The sequence below is a fragment of the Columba livia genome, chromosome 5 (assembly GCF_036013475.1).
Source record: "Columba livia isolate bColLiv1 breed racing homer chromosome 5, bColLiv1.pat.W.v2, whole genome shotgun sequence".
NCBI classification, from domain to species: Eukaryota; Metazoa; Chordata; class Aves; order Columbiformes; family Columbidae; genus Columba; species Columba livia.
In genome coordinates this window covers 67,563,900-67,581,866 of record NC_088606.1, presented here as the reverse complement: position 1 = coordinate 67,581,866, position 17,967 = coordinate 67,563,900, and the positions used below count along the sequence as shown (strand labels likewise).

The 17,967-nt window shown below is 49.7% G+C and overlaps 1 protein-coding gene across 6 annotated transcripts in view; it reads right to left on the bottom strand.

Annotated features, from left to right (window-relative positions):
* Positions 1–17,967, bottom strand: part of DAGLA (diacylglycerol lipase alpha) — a 61,892-nt gene that overhangs the window by 24,974 nt on the left and 18,951 nt on the right. For 4 of the 6 annotated variants that reach the window (XM_065066361.1, XM_065066355.1, XM_065066356.1 and 1 more), the window contains exons 2-8: positions 16,947–17,086; positions 11,727–11,886; positions 8,797–8,935; positions 8,051–8,262; positions 5,636–5,737; positions 4,942–5,080; positions 1,848–1,935 (exon numbers count right to left, since the gene is read on the bottom strand). In XM_065066361.1, coding sequence (XP_064922433.1) covers positions 1,848–1,935; positions 4,942–5,080; positions 5,636–5,737; positions 8,051–8,262; positions 8,797–8,891 — 636 coding nt within the window. In that variant the 5' untranslated portion in view covers positions 8,892–8,935; positions 11,727–11,886; positions 16,947–17,086. Of the gene's footprint in view, positions 1–1,847; positions 1,936–4,941; positions 5,081–5,635; positions 5,738–8,050; positions 8,263–8,796; positions 8,936–9,161; positions 11,110–11,726; positions 11,887–16,946; positions 17,087–17,967 lie in introns of those variants that run through there. The other 2 variants (XM_065066358.1, XM_065066360.1) reach the window with 2 other exon arrangements.

Genomic DNA, 17,967 nt, shown 5'->3' with positions numbered 1-17,967 from the left:
AATGAACATTTTTCCACAAAGACTGGGAGAGACAGCGACGGGTTCATTTCTGATCCATTACGTACACATTCATTCCACGCACTGTCATGCCAGGACACACAAAGTCAGAGCTTGTTCCTGCAAAGAAAAGAGCCTGGAAATTGCTCAAGCTGAATGTAAAATGGAAATTCAATAGCGCAAGGAATTTGGAGATTCTGGTATCTGCTTTTATCTTGAACTTTAAAAAAAAGTGGAAACAGCCAGTCACCGCAGAATGAAAAGTTAGTTTAAAAAAAGCTTGACATGCAGTGAAATATTTTGCATTCCTGAATTAAACAGAGCTGTTGAGAAAGCAGGAAAGCAGGCCCTGGGGACGCCGCAGCACACGCGGCGCTGGACACCTGGGCAAGGCCAGCAGCCTCTGCTGAGATAACCCCAAGGAAACGCTGCTGTTGGAGCCGCCCTGGCACAAATATTGGGGTATTTTTCAGCTTTCCAGGTGGATATTCCTAAGTAGCCCCAGCAGCTGAGCTGTGAGAGCTGGCAGTCCCAGCTGGGACATTCCCTGGGCACGCGGTGGCACTTCATCCCGGACAGGAGCAGCGGGCACGGCGGGATTTCTGCAAAAGGGGTACAGCAATTCCAGCAAGCAGGCACTCCAAAGCACAACCTGCGGCCAGCGACACAGCGCTCCCCGACAGACCCGCTAATTCCATTTGCGCCGCTTGCCATCCGCGATGAGCAAGTGCTCAGGGAGCCTGCACCTGACTCTCTGTTATTCCTACCCCTTTCCCTTTTGAGGTCAAAATCCCCGTCTGGTTTCTCTTCTATACAAGTTCATACCCCCTCCAATAGGCTCTTTTTTCTGCTGCATCTTTTAGGAGACCAAACACCAGGCTATATTTAGTGAGGACACCACTGATGTGGTCGGTCCCTTGATGTTTTCCCTGTCATTTTCTATGCCCTTCTACTGAAACTAAACGTTTTTCTGATTTTTTGGCCTCTGCTGTGCACTGATGTCTTTGTTGAAATGTCCTTGATAACTCCCAGCTCTTTTCCTGAGAGGCTGAAACTAATTCAGAGCCCAGTACATGCAAGTGATTTAAATGGTTTCTTCAGATGTGTACATGCCACCTGTTCTTTTTCATTACTTTGATCACAATCCCCTGGTTCCGCTCGGTCTGTCAAGAGTTCTCAAACACTCGTAATTCTGACCAACTTAAATATCACCAGCAAAATTTTGCACCTTCATACTCAGGTCTCCAGCAGGTCCTCACGAGTCTGGCTGAATATCACCATTAGGAATAAAACTCCTCCCACTGCTTTCAATACGAGTGGGCTGCTAATTTTGGGGGAAGGAACACCAAGCCCCTCACCCTGGCTATAGAACAGTAAGGGGAAATCCCAGCTGTAGCATGTGAAAAGTTCAAACCCACGTGGATCTATAAATTAAGCAGTGGTTTGTGACTGTTAGTAATCCGGAATAATCATTTTGCTGATTTTGGCAGGTTCACGTTTTCAAAGAGGCCTCTTTCCTCCTTTAGTGTATGAGACCAATGCAAACAGGAGAAACTCCCTAAGCAAACTGGCTGATAGAGGGAAACTGAAGCTGACCACAAAGTTGAACTTAAACATAGTGAAAAGATGCATTTCTTCCACTGATACCTTAACTTCAAATTATGACCCCAGTTCACTGCAACAGAACCACCTCAGGAGAAGAGTTTAACGCTGACAATATTGCTTTTCAGTGCTATTAACTTCAGAGAGCGTCCTGCAATGCTCCAAACCAGAGGATTAAGATTCCTTGTGCCTCCAGATGGCAAAGAACACCCCCAGGGAAACGAACACAGGAGATATTTGGTACCTACCGACTGGGAGTCTTTTGTCCTCGTGCAGCAAAGAAACACTTTGAGCCGGCGCGTCCAGCTGCTGGCTTGTCCTTCTTCCAGCCGGTGTCTGCAAGCAAAGAGCAGGGGACACGTGAGGACGGGCAGGAGAACGCGACCACAAAAAGAGCAGGATGCAATGCTAAGTTACGCTGTCGCTGGTAAAATGTGCGTTAAACCAGGTTCTTATGTTTATCCTTGTCTAGTGAAGGCACGGAGACCACACATACATTAACTCACTCATTTAGTAGGAAAGGAATTTATATATCTGGTGTCCTGCCTGAATGGGACGCTGTAATGAAGCCACCGCTGTCCCGCGATATCTGCTGGCAGCAGCATGGCCAAGAGCCCAACCTGCTCTGGGTGGAAGAAAAACCCACGTGTAATTTGGCAGCTGCGTCACGTGCCAGGAGGCACCAGCGCGCGGGAGGAAAACTCTGCCTTGGGACGAGGGCTGGAACGGTACAAAGGACCCTGAGCATTTACTATGAGAGGAGCTGAGCAATTTTTTCCAATAAGTAGCTTAGTTGGGAAAAAAAATATATATTTATTAAACATAATACAGTCTCAGAACTGAAACAATTTGCACTCTATTCAAGTACAGAGCATAACTTGAATCAAAAAAAGGAAAGAAGGTAAAGGTTCTCTTTCAAATTAGAAAAGGTTAAAAAAAAAAGGCTGAATACAGAAGGTTTAGCTCAACCCACATTTGGTGTATGTGACATTTCAATTTCAGCTTCAAAATTAGCTAATTGGACAAGCCTATTTAAAATGAACTACAACCAGCTTGTCCTAGTTCCTGCATCTGCAGGGTGACAGTCCTGTGGGTTTGACCGGCAAATCTGCAAAGAATCCTTGGCTCAGGTCAGGCTTAGCGGGGCTCAGCTGCCTGACTCTGGGATTCTGCCAAGTCCAACGCTCCTCTAACACCGGTTCCTTTTGTAAAGTGAACACAGACTAGTAAAAAACCAACCAAACAAAAGGTCCGTTTCTATTCTGTGGCAAGCGACCACATGAGGAAAAGCCCAAGCACAGAAAGTGGGTTGCACCTGGAAGAAAAAGATGCTGGTAAAGGAGTATTTGCCCAGAATAGAAGGAGCAGACACTGCAGGGCAATTCATCAACTCGCACCTGAGCATTTCAAACCATCTATAACCTCTGAGAAAGGCTCCGGGAGAGGAAGACGAGCGCCTTGGCCGGAGCCGGCGGGACTCGCTTTGCTCCAGCACACGCCAAAGAACTCGGGCAGCAACGCAAAGAACTTCACCGCGGGGGCTGAACGAGCACGTGCGCCCGGAGCCCTTTTCATTCCAATTCCTTCTTCCTAACGCTCAACTTCCACATGTTTCCTACGAGCCCTAAAAAGTGAGTTTCTTAGAAAAAGCCTCAGTGCAATTAGCTGAACCTTTTGTTTTGTTGGTTTATTTCCTTCGCTCTGCAAGAACATAAAAACCCACACATATCACGATGCTGCTGGTGAAGGAAAACCACCGGGTGAAAGCCCAATAGCTACAGCAGAGTACCGCTAAAAGGTCTCCTTAATGTGACAAATACGTCGAGTTTTTCATAAGTTAAGACAGAAGGAATAAAGCTCAGGTGAAGTGTAACACAAAGGTTAAGCTACTGCTGTACATCCAAAGGCAGGTCCCACTGCAGCCATGTGGATTTCAACAGGCCCTCAACGTCTTACAGGATCATAACCCAGAAACAGGCAGAGAATTGCATAATATATTCTTTGGAAAGGATTGCTTTGAGCGAGTGGAAAATTTCAAAATATACCCTGTGAAAACAATTGTTTTAGTAGAGAACACACAGTAAAATTTTATGTTTCCCTTTCCCATCATAGCCCACAGCGCTTTGCTTGTTTAACATCTGTTAACGCTCCCTTTCTAGAGTGAAAAATCTGCAAACAGAAGGAACCAGCTCTCCAAAAATGTCACAGGCCTGGAGGGAAAAACCTGGGCCCGGCCCAAAGGACAAACACCTTCACTCGCTTGGCTGGGATCTCAAGTCTCCCCACAGAGGAGATAAAGGCAATCAAAACAAGTCCAAAAATCAAGCTTTGCCATCTGTGGTTCTGTTCCCCTTTGGGAAAAAGCGTCTTTGATGTGGCGTGGGGTACGAGACCCGTGGTGTTGTCACAGCTCCTCGTCCTGAAGACAACGCAGCCGTCGCACACGTGGGGTGAATGGGGCACTAACGCAGAAGCCCAGGTGAGCGTTAGTCACATATTGGAAAGGGCAGCAAAATTGTCCTGCATTCTGCAATTAAAAATCTGGCTCCTTCAAACAAAACGTGCTGCACCATCCTTAGAAAAGTCTGGTTTTTCCTCAAAAAGACAACCTGCCGGATCCCATTTCAAGACACTGGAAGAGCCTGTATGCAAAACACCCCTTGAATGTACATTCCCAACCAGAAACGCAAAATTTGCAAAGTATTTTTAAAAAGCCCCATTTTTTAGCATTCAAAGCCTAATGCCCTCCAGTCCCACAAAGCCACATTCCTCGCTGACAGTCACATATGTCAGGACTGCATTAGAAAACAAAGCCTGTTTGTGTTGTCCCGCTACTGGAAAAAACACTTCTGAGAAATGCCTTGCTCGGTGAAAAAAGCTTTCATATCCCCATCTGGGCAGTGAGAAGATGTAATCAATTCTTAATTAAACGATGTGACTGCCAAGACAAAAGAAATTGCTTCTTGGCCAAGAGCAAATACAAGAAACCTCAGGCTAAAAAGGTTTTATTTTGAAGACAAAATTTAAGCACTGACTCAGTGTTACAGGCAAAATGCTGCTACGGGACGGGCAAACGAGCTGCTGTGGTCAGCACTGGCTCAAGGGGCTCGTAAGGATTCCCCAAACCAGCGACCAACGTGCAATTCAGTCGGATAGTGCATCGCTTCACCTCTTTGGGATGCAGATGCCCACACGCAGCACCTGACACCCTGAGCCGCATCCTTCCCAAACCACCCCCAGCAAAGGGAAGCAATGCCTGAGGCTGAATGATCCCAGAAACAAGGAAGGAGGAATGGCGAGAACCAAAACCAGCAGGACACCCTTCCAAAACCACTGTTTTACCGCAGGTTGTAGGTCCTCAGGTTGCGCTGCCTCCGCTTCGTGGCGCGCAGTTTGACGAAGGTCCGGCCCGTGGGGTCGAAGACGCACAGGACGGTGATGCAGACGCTCAGGATGACGACCCAGTTGCAAACCACCATTCCTGCAGAGAGAAACCAGGAATCAGCGGCTCTGCCCGTGAGTCTTGGCAGCATCACTTCTTGCTTTTCACAGCAAGCACACCAGACCCACCTCTCTAATGTTACCCCAAATATTCTTGCAGGCAGCTACAGCAAAAGGAAACTCTCTGGGACAGCTGGACCACAGCTGGGGTTTCCAGCTGTTTTAGGAGACTGCCCGTGCATAAGGATATTAAATAAACTATCTAGGGGCTGCAACATCAGTGTATCTCCCACCAGGAGACTGAAAAGGAGTTCTAGGGAAACAGTAAAACCATTTTAAATGGAAAAAGGGGAAGCAGGTCTTGCAGAGTGCCCAGCCAGACCCTTCCATGGGAACGGGAATTCTTGCCTCAGCACAGACAGCACAAACAGATGAATAGAACGAGTGTTCTGAGCAATAACATCTCGGGGAAACAAGCACCACATTTTACAGCTACGATCCACTTCCAACAATCGATCCCCACAGGCAAAAATGAATCAGCTCTCCGAGGCGAGAGGATGTCTGCAAACACACAAACCGCGTTCCCCGTACGTACCCAACGTGACGCTCTTTGCCGTGAGATCGTTGCAGGACGCGTAGTACTGCGTTAGCCAAACGATGCCCACGATCGCGTACACAAACTCAATCACCAAGATCGCTGCAACAAAAGGAACACAAGGACAGTAGCAGCATCTGCCTGAGGATTCCCGACCGCCTCTCCCCATCTTTTGGAGGGGAAACCCAAAGACAGGTTCTTTAGCACAGAATAAATGACTGCAGGACAGGGACCCAATGCTTTGGAAAGTGATATTGAAGAAAATGAGCCAAAAATGTGATGAGTCCTTAACGCTAATGACTCCTAAGTGACAGAATGACATGCACAGCGAGCTGTCGGTGCCCTGGGCTGTATGGGTGTGAATCAGACGGACAGACCTCCCGCCCAGGCCAGTGGAAGCGCTGAGGTAACGAGAATCACCACCTAACGGTACCGAGCTCTCCACCACCTCAGACAGCTGCCCCGCTCCAAAGGTGGGAAACAGAGTCCTGTGTGTCCAGGATTAATCCTGCTGAGTACGCTCAGCAAATGTTCCCAGCACCTCTGCCCTTTGCAGCCCCTTCCATACCAGTTCCCGGGACACAGTCCTTAAAGAATCATTTACTGGCTCCTCGGTTTTGCGTGTTACCACACTGACAGTGGCTCCCCGAGCCAAATCAGTTGGCAAACGCTGCTCTGAAGTGCCCATCCTCACACTTTCCCTCCACACTGCAACCCCAAAGTCCAGGTGGGCAGCAATCAGGTGCTAAGAGGGTAAAGCAAGGCCCAGCAAGCCTTCGGTGGAGCTGAGACTAAATCCATACTCCAGCCTAGCCAAATAGCGATCCACCCTCCTTACTCCATGTTAGCACAGAATCTTTTCCTAAGTGGGTTATTACAGACTCTCATCAGCCTGGAAAGACCAGTTCTAAGAGCCACATAAAATAGTTTTCAACAGCAGGTTCCAAATGAGCCCAGCCTATGTTCTTACACTGAGCTGGGCTTTGCCTTGGCTTGTCTCCCCTCTGAGATTACCTGTGCAGGGCGGGAGCAGCAGCGGCACAGATGAGATTTTCCTGGGTTCAGACTGGAGTTCTTTCCCTAAATTCATATGCACCAAACGGCACACGCTGAAAATGGGGCAGTCACGTGGCCCTTGCCCACACAACGGTCACACTCCTGTTTCTATCATCAGAACTGATGAAGCTATTAGGAGTAAAAAGCCCCAAGAAACAAGCATCTACCAGACCCAAGATACAGTACAAATACAGATCCTGAGCACACATATAGTTTAATGCAGAGAAGGAAGAAAAGTGGATGCTTCTTGGGCAGGAAAATGGCTCTTTGGGTTCTCTCTACCTCCCTCGTCCCATTTAATCTGGTTTTAACAGAGTGTTACTCAAACCGCTGGGCTCTATGCGCTTCCCTAGGGAGACCACAGTGTGTCTGGGAACTGGAGAGAGATTTGTTTGCTGTTCATGTTCATGATTTGCACTGAGCACTCCGAGGTGGAAATGTCTCCCAGACAGAGCTTGCAAGCAGAGTTACCCATATTTAAGCGAATTCTGCAGGAAAACAATCCAGCAAAAACAGAGATGCAAAAACATGAGATGCTTTGCTTGGAATGACTTTGACTCTGTATTTCCAAAAGATTTTTCCTCTTAAAAATCTTCACTCAGCACAGAAAAATCTGATTAAGTTTCTGTACCTGGAAGACAACAGAATGGAGGAGGGATGACAAGCTAAAAGGGAAGCCCTGAGTGAGATCAAGGGACAATCTCTTTTCTGATTTAGTTCTTGGTGGGTGAGGACAACAGGAAATGTTTTTTCGGAAGATAAATATGCACTCGAAGAGAGAGGAAGCAACGGGTGAGCAGGTGGTAAACCTATTTATCTCACAGAAGTATCAAAGTGCATGTTGCTGGCTGGAGAGATGCATCACACGAGTCAAGAGGTCAAGCGCACGGCTCGGGGTAGGTGGGTGCAGACTTCGGTGTCTGTGTGACAGGCAAGGATGTGCCCAGGCCTGGGGGTCAGAACCACCGTGATCTGCACAGACGTAACGCCTGTATCATCGGAAAACGCGTGGAAAAAAGCTGGGGGAGAGGTGTAGATGCATCGCACTGTGGCAGATCTGCGCCGCGAGGCAGAAGGGGAGCATATTCTGTTAGAGGAAAAGGATGTACCCGCATGGCAATGAGGATGGCAAGTTAAAGGTTTGCTAGAAAGATATTTGGGGCATTGCGTGAAAGTCTTCCAGCAATGACAGGGCGCAGTATACGTGATGCATTCAGATGCATATCACATCCGAGTGGCCATCTGGATGTCTTTCAGAAGCTGCGTGTTTGTCAGGGTGTGGGGAGAGGAGTCTTGTGCGCGAGCAGATGGCAGAGTGGAGGCTGAGTCACCGCGAGGGCTCCGGCCGCTGCCTCTTACCCAGTCTGACATAGAGCACATACTGCATGGAGTCCCGGGGCTCTGTGTACAGGATGCTGCCTCGCATGCTGAGCCAGATGATTGCCACCTCCGCGATCATACAGCTGAGCAGGATGCCCAGGTAGCCCCTGCCGTGGTCCACCAGGTTAAGCGAGCAGGTCTCGTTGGGGTTGTACACCAGCCCAAAGAGCACCACAGAGAGGATCACGAACCTGCCAGTCACAAACCAGCTCGTTACCAAAAAAAAGCTGCATGCAATATCCCAAGCCTGCTCTCCTCACAAAGCTACTGAGGTTCCTCAGTGTCCCACAGCTACTTGTAATTAATATTAATTTCTTCTGGAAATCTCCTCCCCACAAGCCATCCAGAGGCCCTGCTACCCCAGTCAGAACAACAGGATGATTTGTCAAGTTACATTATTATCCCACGGGATCTGCCACTCCAAATGTTTCCCCTGAGCCCCTGTACAGAAACACGTCCCCAAACTCCAGACAACAACCTTGGGCAGCGCTGGAGGATACAGGGAGCTCTGGTCAGGATCCCTCTTTGGAACTGGAACTGGAACTTAGAATAGAACTTATTCAAAGGACCAGAAGCTGCGAATGTGCTGGTATCTGCCAGAAATGCCCCAAACAAACCTTCCAGCTGCATGTATAAGCAGAGGAAGAATTACAGCTGCAAGAAACAGGAAAAGCAAAGAGAATCCATGGAGGAATTCAAACCATCCCTCTGCCTTTCTCACTTACCAGGTGGTGTGCAGGAGGAAAAGGAAGACGGCTGGCAAAACCAGGTCATCGCTGCCTACAGACCAGCGCCGGCGGAACACGACAATCCCTGGCATGGCTAGCGGGTCTGAGGGAGTTCAGCAGGCACGACACTCACCTCCTGCAAAAAAAGAGAATCAAAGATGCTTCTGACCCTCTTCACCCCCTCTGGAGAGCCCCACATCAACACACGGGCTGCAACTCAGAGCTATGTTTTATTTGCCATCAGATGGCAGAGCTTCTTCCTCCCAGCACCAGGGGGCACAGCAGGCTCCAGAAGGACAGCGCAGGAGAGAACGGACAGTTTAGAAGTGGGGAGTATCAGAGGAAGCAGGTGTGCAACTCACCGAACATAATCACCACTCGCCCAGCTCCACTTCACAAGATTACTTGGAATCCTGTTAGGGCTGCATGTTGGTGGGCAGCCACCGTGGGCTGCTCTGGACACGTTAGTCTGGACTTAACTCTAAAGAGAGCCCTATTACCATGTTCTTCCACCTGCTGCCTGCCTCTTCGCTTGTTGTCCCAACAGTTGCATCCCTCGCTTTGCTCACCAAGCCAAAATACCCATTAGCAGTTAGCGGCGGCATCTGGGAAAGCTATTGAGTGGTTCCCAAGAGCAAGCACTTACAGCAAGAGCTCCTAGGAGATCTCTCCCTCGCCCTGCCAGCTCCACATCTCCTTTGTGTTCACACTGGCCCTGGCAAGCGCTAACGATTAAAAGGCCGAAGATTGAGGGGCTGGCTGTTCCTCCCCACGTTTTGTTTATGCTCCTATTTTTAAAGCTTTGCAAAGCAGCCGTGGTGTAAGTCACAAGACTGCAGAGGGCTGTCCAGACACCTCCTCCCAGCACGGCTCTCCCACACCATTCCAGTTCTGTACTTACTCCAGTCCCCGTCCAATGCGCCGGAGCGGCTCAGGCCCTCCCTGCAGCACAGCCCGACCTCCCTTCTGCAGTTCTTGTACAACACGCTTCATCCGTGACCCGCAACCGGGACTTCTGTCTGGTTCTGTCAACCTGTGGTTTCTGAGATCGTGTCTATGCGGCCTGCCCATGGCCAGCAGCGATGCCCTGACTGCAGCGGGCGTTCCCGTCCCTGTTTCCATGTCCTAAACCCTGCCACGCTTCTTACCTGTACCCTCCTGCGCCACCACAGACCAGGGGACAACACACCTTGGCTTGTGCCTCTCTGCTCCGAGCTACCACCCCAAAAGTGCCATGTTCTCCCAACCGGCGCATCTCAGTCCCAAATCACAGCGCTTCTATTCCATCCCCACTGACCTCCCAGTCTCCACATTCACACGATGCCGGAGGCTCCATCCATGACCCGCAGCGACCACATCGCTCCAAAGCGGCATCTCCAAAGCAATAACTGCTCTTTGTACTGATCTGGCAATTTGCTGGCTCACAGAGGCCAAAAATCAAAGTGTCCGCATCTGTTACTTACAGTGTAATCCGGATTTCCAACGGGATTTCAGAGAGAATATTGTCTGCTGTACCTCATACACCAAAAAAAAAAAAAATGAACTTGTGTCTTTAAATTAGTGCTCTGGTAAAAAAAATAGGGGAGGCATGACATGATCACATTTAAACTAATTTAAACCTTCAAAGTAATACAAGTGTCAGTTTTGTGACAGAGCACAGACTGTATCAGGGCACCAATGGCAACAGAAGCTGCCTTGTCCTACTCAAACCTCTTCAGTCAGGTGTGCTCACCCCATCACTTACCTACCGTGCAGAACAGCTCAAAGCAGAGGACCACGGACCAGACTTTCCTACCCATTTCAGTCACCAAGCCTTGAAAACCTACACAAATCCTTCACACTTGCCGGGAGATTCCATAGTTAACAGGCTGACACGCTTCCAGCACGTTACTCACTTGGGTGAAGGAAACGCTCTATTCCCCAAACAAAGCAAAATCTGAAATTACACCACCATTTGGATTCACACTTCCTCAGCACATAATAATCAGTACATCGCAGCTCTACCTTCAAACTGCTCACTCCTCTGGCCATCTGGCGACTTGTGCCAGCCTCGCCGGGAATAACCCGCCTGCCTGTCAATACATCGCCTGTATCAAACACTTATCTTGGAATATCGCTAATGCAGCTCGGTATATGCGGCTCCATCGCGGCAAATCCCGGCCGAGCCCAGACCTCGGTTCCATCGTCCCTCGCTGCGTCCCACCAACGTGCTTTCCACAAACTCCTGCACCTCTGCGGACACAAACCGCTGTGCTCTGCCTGCTTTCAACACCCTCTGCCGCTGTAAGAGGCAACGCGTGGCCAAGAGCAGCAAATATCTCATGTGCATTCCTTGGCGGCAGCAACAGATGGGGATGGAGCCGAGCGGGCTGTCACTCACTGTCACACTCACTGTGGGACTGTCACTCCAGCTGTAACGCTTACCAGGCTCCCCGGGCACCGCTGAAAGGATCCCAATTAATTTTCAAAAAACGTCTATTGAAAATGTAAAGCGTGAGGTCGGGGGCCTTGCCCCCAGTTTGGCAAGAAGGGAGATGATGGAAGACCTGAGGCTGGAAAGCCCACAAAGTAAAGCTCTCAGTGTGAGGACCCTCTGGCTTTGACCCGGGGTGGCAGATCCCAGGAGTGACATTTTAAGAGGCTGAAGATGTGATCTAGCAGGGGAATTGGGAGGAAAGTGGAAGGTCAGAGTGCAAACAGCCCCAAGACCACTCTAGCTTTGCAACAGCAAGAGCCTCTTGCACTGCCCCGATAATTGCTGCAAAGCGGGAAAAATTCCCTGGACTCTGAATCCTGAAGCCAAGTACCAGAAGCCCCAAACTCCCCACATGGAAACCGGGGGGAAGCACATGCAGGCGACAAGCTCTGTGTGCAAGGAGCCCCGCACCCTCAGATCGGAGAAAGAGCGATGGAAGCAGAAACCTTACATGGCACGTGGTCCAGCCGCTGCACATTCTTCTCTGCCGGAAAGGTGTTTCAGGAGAAGCGGATATCCAGGGAGACACACATCACGAGCCGGGCAGGGAGCAGCAAACTCTTCTTGCAGCCACTGAAAATGCCACCGGGCACGGGGCGGGCGGCGAGTGCCTGCGATGGAGAGCGGCATCGTCCTCGGAGCAGCTCCCTCCCTCCCACACACCAACCTCACTTATCCATCGGGGCTGAAAGCCACCGAGCCAGGGGTCGTGACTCCCCTTCCACACCCTCGGCACCCTCTGAAGGAAGTGACATCATCTCTATTCTGAGGAGATTGTGTGTGAATTGTGGGAAGGAGGACGGGGAGCGAGAGCGGGCGATGCTGTCAGCGATGCAGGAGAGCAGGAAAACCCTCCGGCAGCAAGCGCGGCAGCACAAACCTCCTCCCTCTTGTCACCGAGACGCTGGTGGGACCGGCAGCTCTGCGGCAGCGGTTCGGGTTTGTCCCCAAGCCCCGGGAAGCCCTTGGGCGCAGCCGATGGCATCGGGTGACGTTCCCGGAGCAGGACGGGGAAAGGCTCGGGGCCGCTGGTGTCTCCTCTGGCACGTCCTGAATGGCCAGGGGGTGGGGAATTGGCTGGGACACAAAAGGGGCACACAGAGGGGGCCACCCCGGTGACAGAAAAGCGAGACTGTTCCAGAGGAGCAGCGTCTCTTTCTCTCCCAGGCCTTTTCAGCCCTTAATTCCTTGTGACATGCTCTGGGGTATGACAGGATGTGGGGGAAGGGGAGAATTAGCTGTCTGTAGGGGAAGGCTTAGAGAAAAGAGCAAGGGAGAAAAATGCTACAGCGAGACAACATTCCAGCTAAACCGAGGAGATTTAGCCTAATCCAACATCCCATCACGGCTGACATTAGCTTCAGAAGAAGGTGTACAAGCAAGTACAAGCTGAACAGAGGCAGAGCTGCAGGAGAAGGGCTGTGCAGAGCTCCGGCACCGCAGGAGACCACCCACACCCTGGGGAGACAATCAGCTACTCCCCGGCACCCAAATCCACACGCAGGATTTGCTTTAAGCTCACAGCATCACACGCAGGCCCCGGGCACATTCGCACCCACGCGCTAAACCCCCTGCAAACCCACAAACTCCTCAGCCCTGGAGCCACAACAGCTTGCAGACTTGCAACCCCACCTCGAACACCCAAAAATTCTCCTTTCCTGGTCCCCGCTCAAGCTCCTGCCGTTCAGAGCGTTACTGTCAATCGGAAAGAAGATGGGAGGCCAACACCAGGCTGAAATCAGCTCCACCAGGTGGTTCTCGCTTTGGCGGACCCCGGGCGCTGTCTGCACAGGGGGCTGGCAGGAGGAAGCCCCGCTAGTCCCGCAGTGTGAACTGACCCAGCTCCCTCAAAATAATCACCGTTCAAAGCCCAGCGACCAGACCTTCACTGCTCAGGACTAAAGAAGCCCAGAAGAAAGGGGATTTCTAGGTCTTAGCTCTGTCAATGGTTGTAAGAGTCACCACAGGACAAAGCCCTTTGCTGTTCTGCAGAAATCCAGCCGTGCGTACTGACACACTGATCCTGCTTGGGATGAAGTGCCACCGTGTGCCCAGGGAATGCCCCAGCTCTCACAGCTCATCTCCTGGGGCTGCTTCGGAAAATCCACCCGGAAAACTGAAAAAACACCCCAATATTTGTGTCAGGGCAGCACTTCCTTGGGGGTTCCTTTCAGCAGAAGCACCTACCCTTCCGTACAACCTGGTGTCCAGAGGCGCTGGAGAGCCTCAAGGGGACAGGGACACCTCCATGGTGAGCCCCAAGTGTCACATGAGCAGCCCAGGACAACGTCTGAACACCACCAGATTAACGCCATCCAGTCAGGTCCTCCAGAACTACCACCTGAGACGGCATCTGCAAACCTGCTCCCCAGCCCCGCACAACCTTCCTCCTCCCCTACAACAGCTCTGTAAAATAACCACACTTGGCAAACTCAGGTGACCAAAAATTACATTTGGCGTGCTTAAATGAACTGCTCCAGAGCCTTAAATATCCACTGGTTCATGAAATACAAACTGTTCCCCTGAAATAGCATTTATCTAACGGACAGGGTTCCTCTCCTCAAAGGATGTCCCACGTGGGCTTTCTCCCATCCCCACCAAGGACGCCTTTCCATAAGCGCTTGGTGTACTTGACAGAAATCATCAATTGGAACTTGGACCAAACTACTTTTAAGGGTGTCCAATGGAGCTCTTTCTGAGCTCAGCTCCTCGCAACCTGGGAATTGCTCTTCCCGTGCAGGAAGACGTGGTGACACCCAAACAAAACGTCCCGACACCGGGTAGGAGACGTTCTCTTGCTACATCTGCGCACGTACAAACCCAGTTCTCCTCTTGCAGGACCCAGCGTGGAGCTCAAACTCAATGACACAGTCTGTTGCTGCGTATCTCACCATTTACCCCAACAAGAAACAGCAGAAATAAGTGGTAGGACAGATGAAAAAAAGAAATCCAAACCTTCAAAAAGTGCCGTTCCAGGGTGCGAATATCTCAGAGCATCTTAAAAGAGAGAAGAATATCTACCCAACACATATATTATGAGCTTCTGCTCCACATTGTAAGGTGGGGACTCATCACCCAGCACCAAAGCCCTTCCAAGACAGGGCTGCATTTTTACATGGGGCAGGAGGTACCTATTGACACCTACTGCAAGAAACACCTGCAGGAATTGCAGGGAAAGCTCCTTCCCCCGGGGAGATGGTCCAGCAGCTGCCAGACGGCTGCGAGGATGGCTCTGTCGTGATTTAATATGATTAGGAGAACAGACCTGTACTTTAAAGAACATTATATGTATTAACGTAACATCTAAGAGCCATATCTACAATCGAGTCGCAGACTGCTCAGCATGGGCAGGGACCACGGGCAAAAATCAATGGGGTCTTTCATTTTGGAACATCAATTTCACACTCTTGGGACTCTGTTTTATAGTCTCTTGCTGGAGACTAGAGAATTCTTCCTAACGTCTCCCATTTTCCAAGGAGAAGCAAATCAAATGAGTCAGCGCGGGAGCCATGGGAATAAGTCACCGGGTTTGAGAAAGGAAAGGTTCCCAAAGCCTCCTGTGGCTCGGCACATTTCGGAGGCGGCTCCCCCGGGGTAAGGTCACTGCGCCACAATCAGCTCACTGCAATGTCACCAGCACGCAACTATTCTAACGTGATTAGGTTAGATCTGGAGCCACGATACTGCCCACCGACACAAATACCCAAAATACATCTCCGAGTATGAACTGACCTTCAAAACCCAGGGGACAAGAACTTACCTGTACGCCCCACCAGTTTAAATTGTAAGTGTTGGCATAAATATACCCTCAGAAGTGCAAAGGGGATGGTCATAACAATATATGGTAGTAACAAGAACAGACTGGCTGGTTGGCCCAACACCGGCCCATCTCCACCAGCTTATTCCTCCCTTTCTTGACACAATTACACAATACCTTAATATCTCCTACCTGTTATTCCCCACAAACATATACAATATCTCCTATACCTGTTACCTTCTTGAACCTCACAGCCTTGCAAGTTATACCCTTGAATTTCAAAAGCCTCTTAGTTTTTCTTAAACAGCCCCTCTTCTCTCATGAGAAAAAAAGAAATCATCTCTAACACCCTTATTATCAATATAGAATATTTAGCATTACATTTGCTATTTGCTCCAAACTGGTTATTTTCCCATAGAACAGCATTGTGCACAGCACACCGCAAAGGGTCCAACCCTGACACATTACCTGCTCTTGAGCAATAGTCTTGATAACCCCGTTAACTGAGATGTCAAAATTCACTAGTATGGTTTTTTTCAAGGAGATGCCACCATTGAAATATTTCAGTCAGATTTTGGGGGTTCTGTACGCAAAAGGTTCAACTTTTCAAGCATTTTTCTGCAACTGCAAGAATTAGTAGTTTTCCCCTAATAACATGGGAGAAAGCGATCATTTAAGAAAAAAAACCAAATAAACTGCAAGCTGGCAACATCCATCAATGGAGTCACACAAACATGCAGCCTGAATGGGGGAAGCAGCTAAAACTCTCATCTTTAGCCCGCAACAGTGGCTTCTGGAACAGAGCTATGCTCTGCCAAGCTGAATACGTGTGCCAAATGGGTGTGTAAATAGGAAAAACCAAACCACAAGCAGCAGGATCTGAAGTGTCCCCTTGTTTTCAAGCTGGGATATCCCACATGCAGGATTTGTCCACGGGCAAAAAGGAATTTTGTAGGGATAAGCACAGTGCTCCTCTTAAAAGCACTTTCATTGTGGTACCTGAGGACGGTGAACGCCCTGAGACATTTCGACTGCCCAGATTAAAGGAAGAATAATGTCCTGAGAGGAAAACAGCCTCACCCGACAGCTCCGAGATTACTCGTACTTTTCTCCTTGACAAATTAAGGAGCGTAATTTAACTGCAAACTTCGTACTTGTCAGACTGCAGAAAATTAAAAGTGTCTGTGAATAACCGGTCAAGAAACAGCAGCAGTCGCCATACCAGCTCACCTTAAAACGAGACACTTCACTGAAAACCTGCGAGTGCAGCGGGAGCACAGTCCAAGTCTGCTGACACTAATTGAGTTAAAAACAACCCCCAGGCGTTGTATCAATGCCGACATATCTGCAACCACCTACATTTTGTGCTAGTGAAGCCCACAATCTGAGCTTCTGGCGACTCCAAGCTCGAGCAAAAATAATGTCCAAGTTGCTAGGGGGAAAATGTATTAGAAAGTGAAACTAATTTTGTATTTTAAATAGAACTTACTGTTCTGCAGGGTAATAAAATCTGCTAATGTTTAATAGTCAGCAACCAGAGACAAGAAAAGCTTGGCTGGAACAGGGCAGGGAGAGGATGTGGTGAGATGTCATTTGGGTGAGTTGACCTAAATCTATAAATACAAGGGGGACCTCGCATCCAAAACCAGTGAGCACCCCAAATCTGAGAAGCATCAGCATGGAATGCAAACCACCATGGCCAACCCACACACAGATATGAAACAACAGTTTGTTTCCCCTGGATGCAATTATTGGGGGTCAAAATTCTCTGGTTTTGCTGTCACATCCCTGGCCGTATTTAAAATTTGTTAAATCACAGTTATAAGCCACACAGCCATCAATTTGCATATAGGAGAAATAAGATGGGTGGGATTAAGTGAGGCAGGGCAGAACAAAGCAGTGAGTGGTACTTACAAAAGGAGTGTTTCAGATGCAGCCGACTGGGGCCGATCTGACAGCCTCATTTCCTTAGGCAAGCTACTCTTCACTACAACACTGGTAAAACTCAAACCGGGCCGTTTGACTCCCCCTGGAACACTTCTCACATCAGCCACCTTAAAAAGAGAAAAAGAAAGGAGAAAAATATCAGGAGAAGCATATTTTGAGGTGAAAATAAATCTATTCAGCAACATACCCCTGCTCTGGTTAATCCCCAAGTGACCTGCCTTAGGAAAGACGATGACTGCAGCCACACTGAAAAATAACTGCACAGGAGGCTCCCTGGCTTCTGAGTTTACGCTAGTGGGCAAACAGTTTTCCCAATAACTTGACTCATTGCTTCAGGAATTCCCCGGGGGATGAGTCACGCAGAGGGAAAGCCAGCAGCCATTCCCGGACCACCGCTGCCAGCGCCGAGGAGCGAAACAAGTGGGAGAAGAGACGAGAAACATCGCTGCCAAACTGGGGAAAACTGGGCGGTCAACAGCGCTCCCCGGCAGCCCTTCCCCGCTCCCCTCCCCAAAACAAGGCACGCGCTCCCCCGTTGAACAGCTTACGAGCGAAGGGAATCGCTGCCGGGCGATTCCCTCCACGTGCCAGGACGGGAGGAGGCGGCGTTGGCTCCGCATCCGAGGATGGTTTGCAAGGGAAGGCGGCTCTGGAAGGGAAAGATGCTCTGGAATTAAACCCAGCATCCTTCTTCCTCCCCCCAGCACTGACGGGATATAAAAGGGGCACACACAAAATGTGAGGGCTTCTGATTCCACATCGCAACGCCCTGTGCACCAGGGTTCACGGATCACGCTGCTTCTTCCTGCTTCACAATCCACTACGACTTACCCCGTGATTTGTTCTTTTCTCGCATCCCATCACTAAGGGGTCAGGCAAGCGCAGGCCCAGTTGCAAGTCAAAAATGCCGAGAATCGGCGCTACGTGGCAAACTCTATGGTGAACTAAACCCTAACGCACCTTTTCTTTATGCAATTTGTAATCGTTC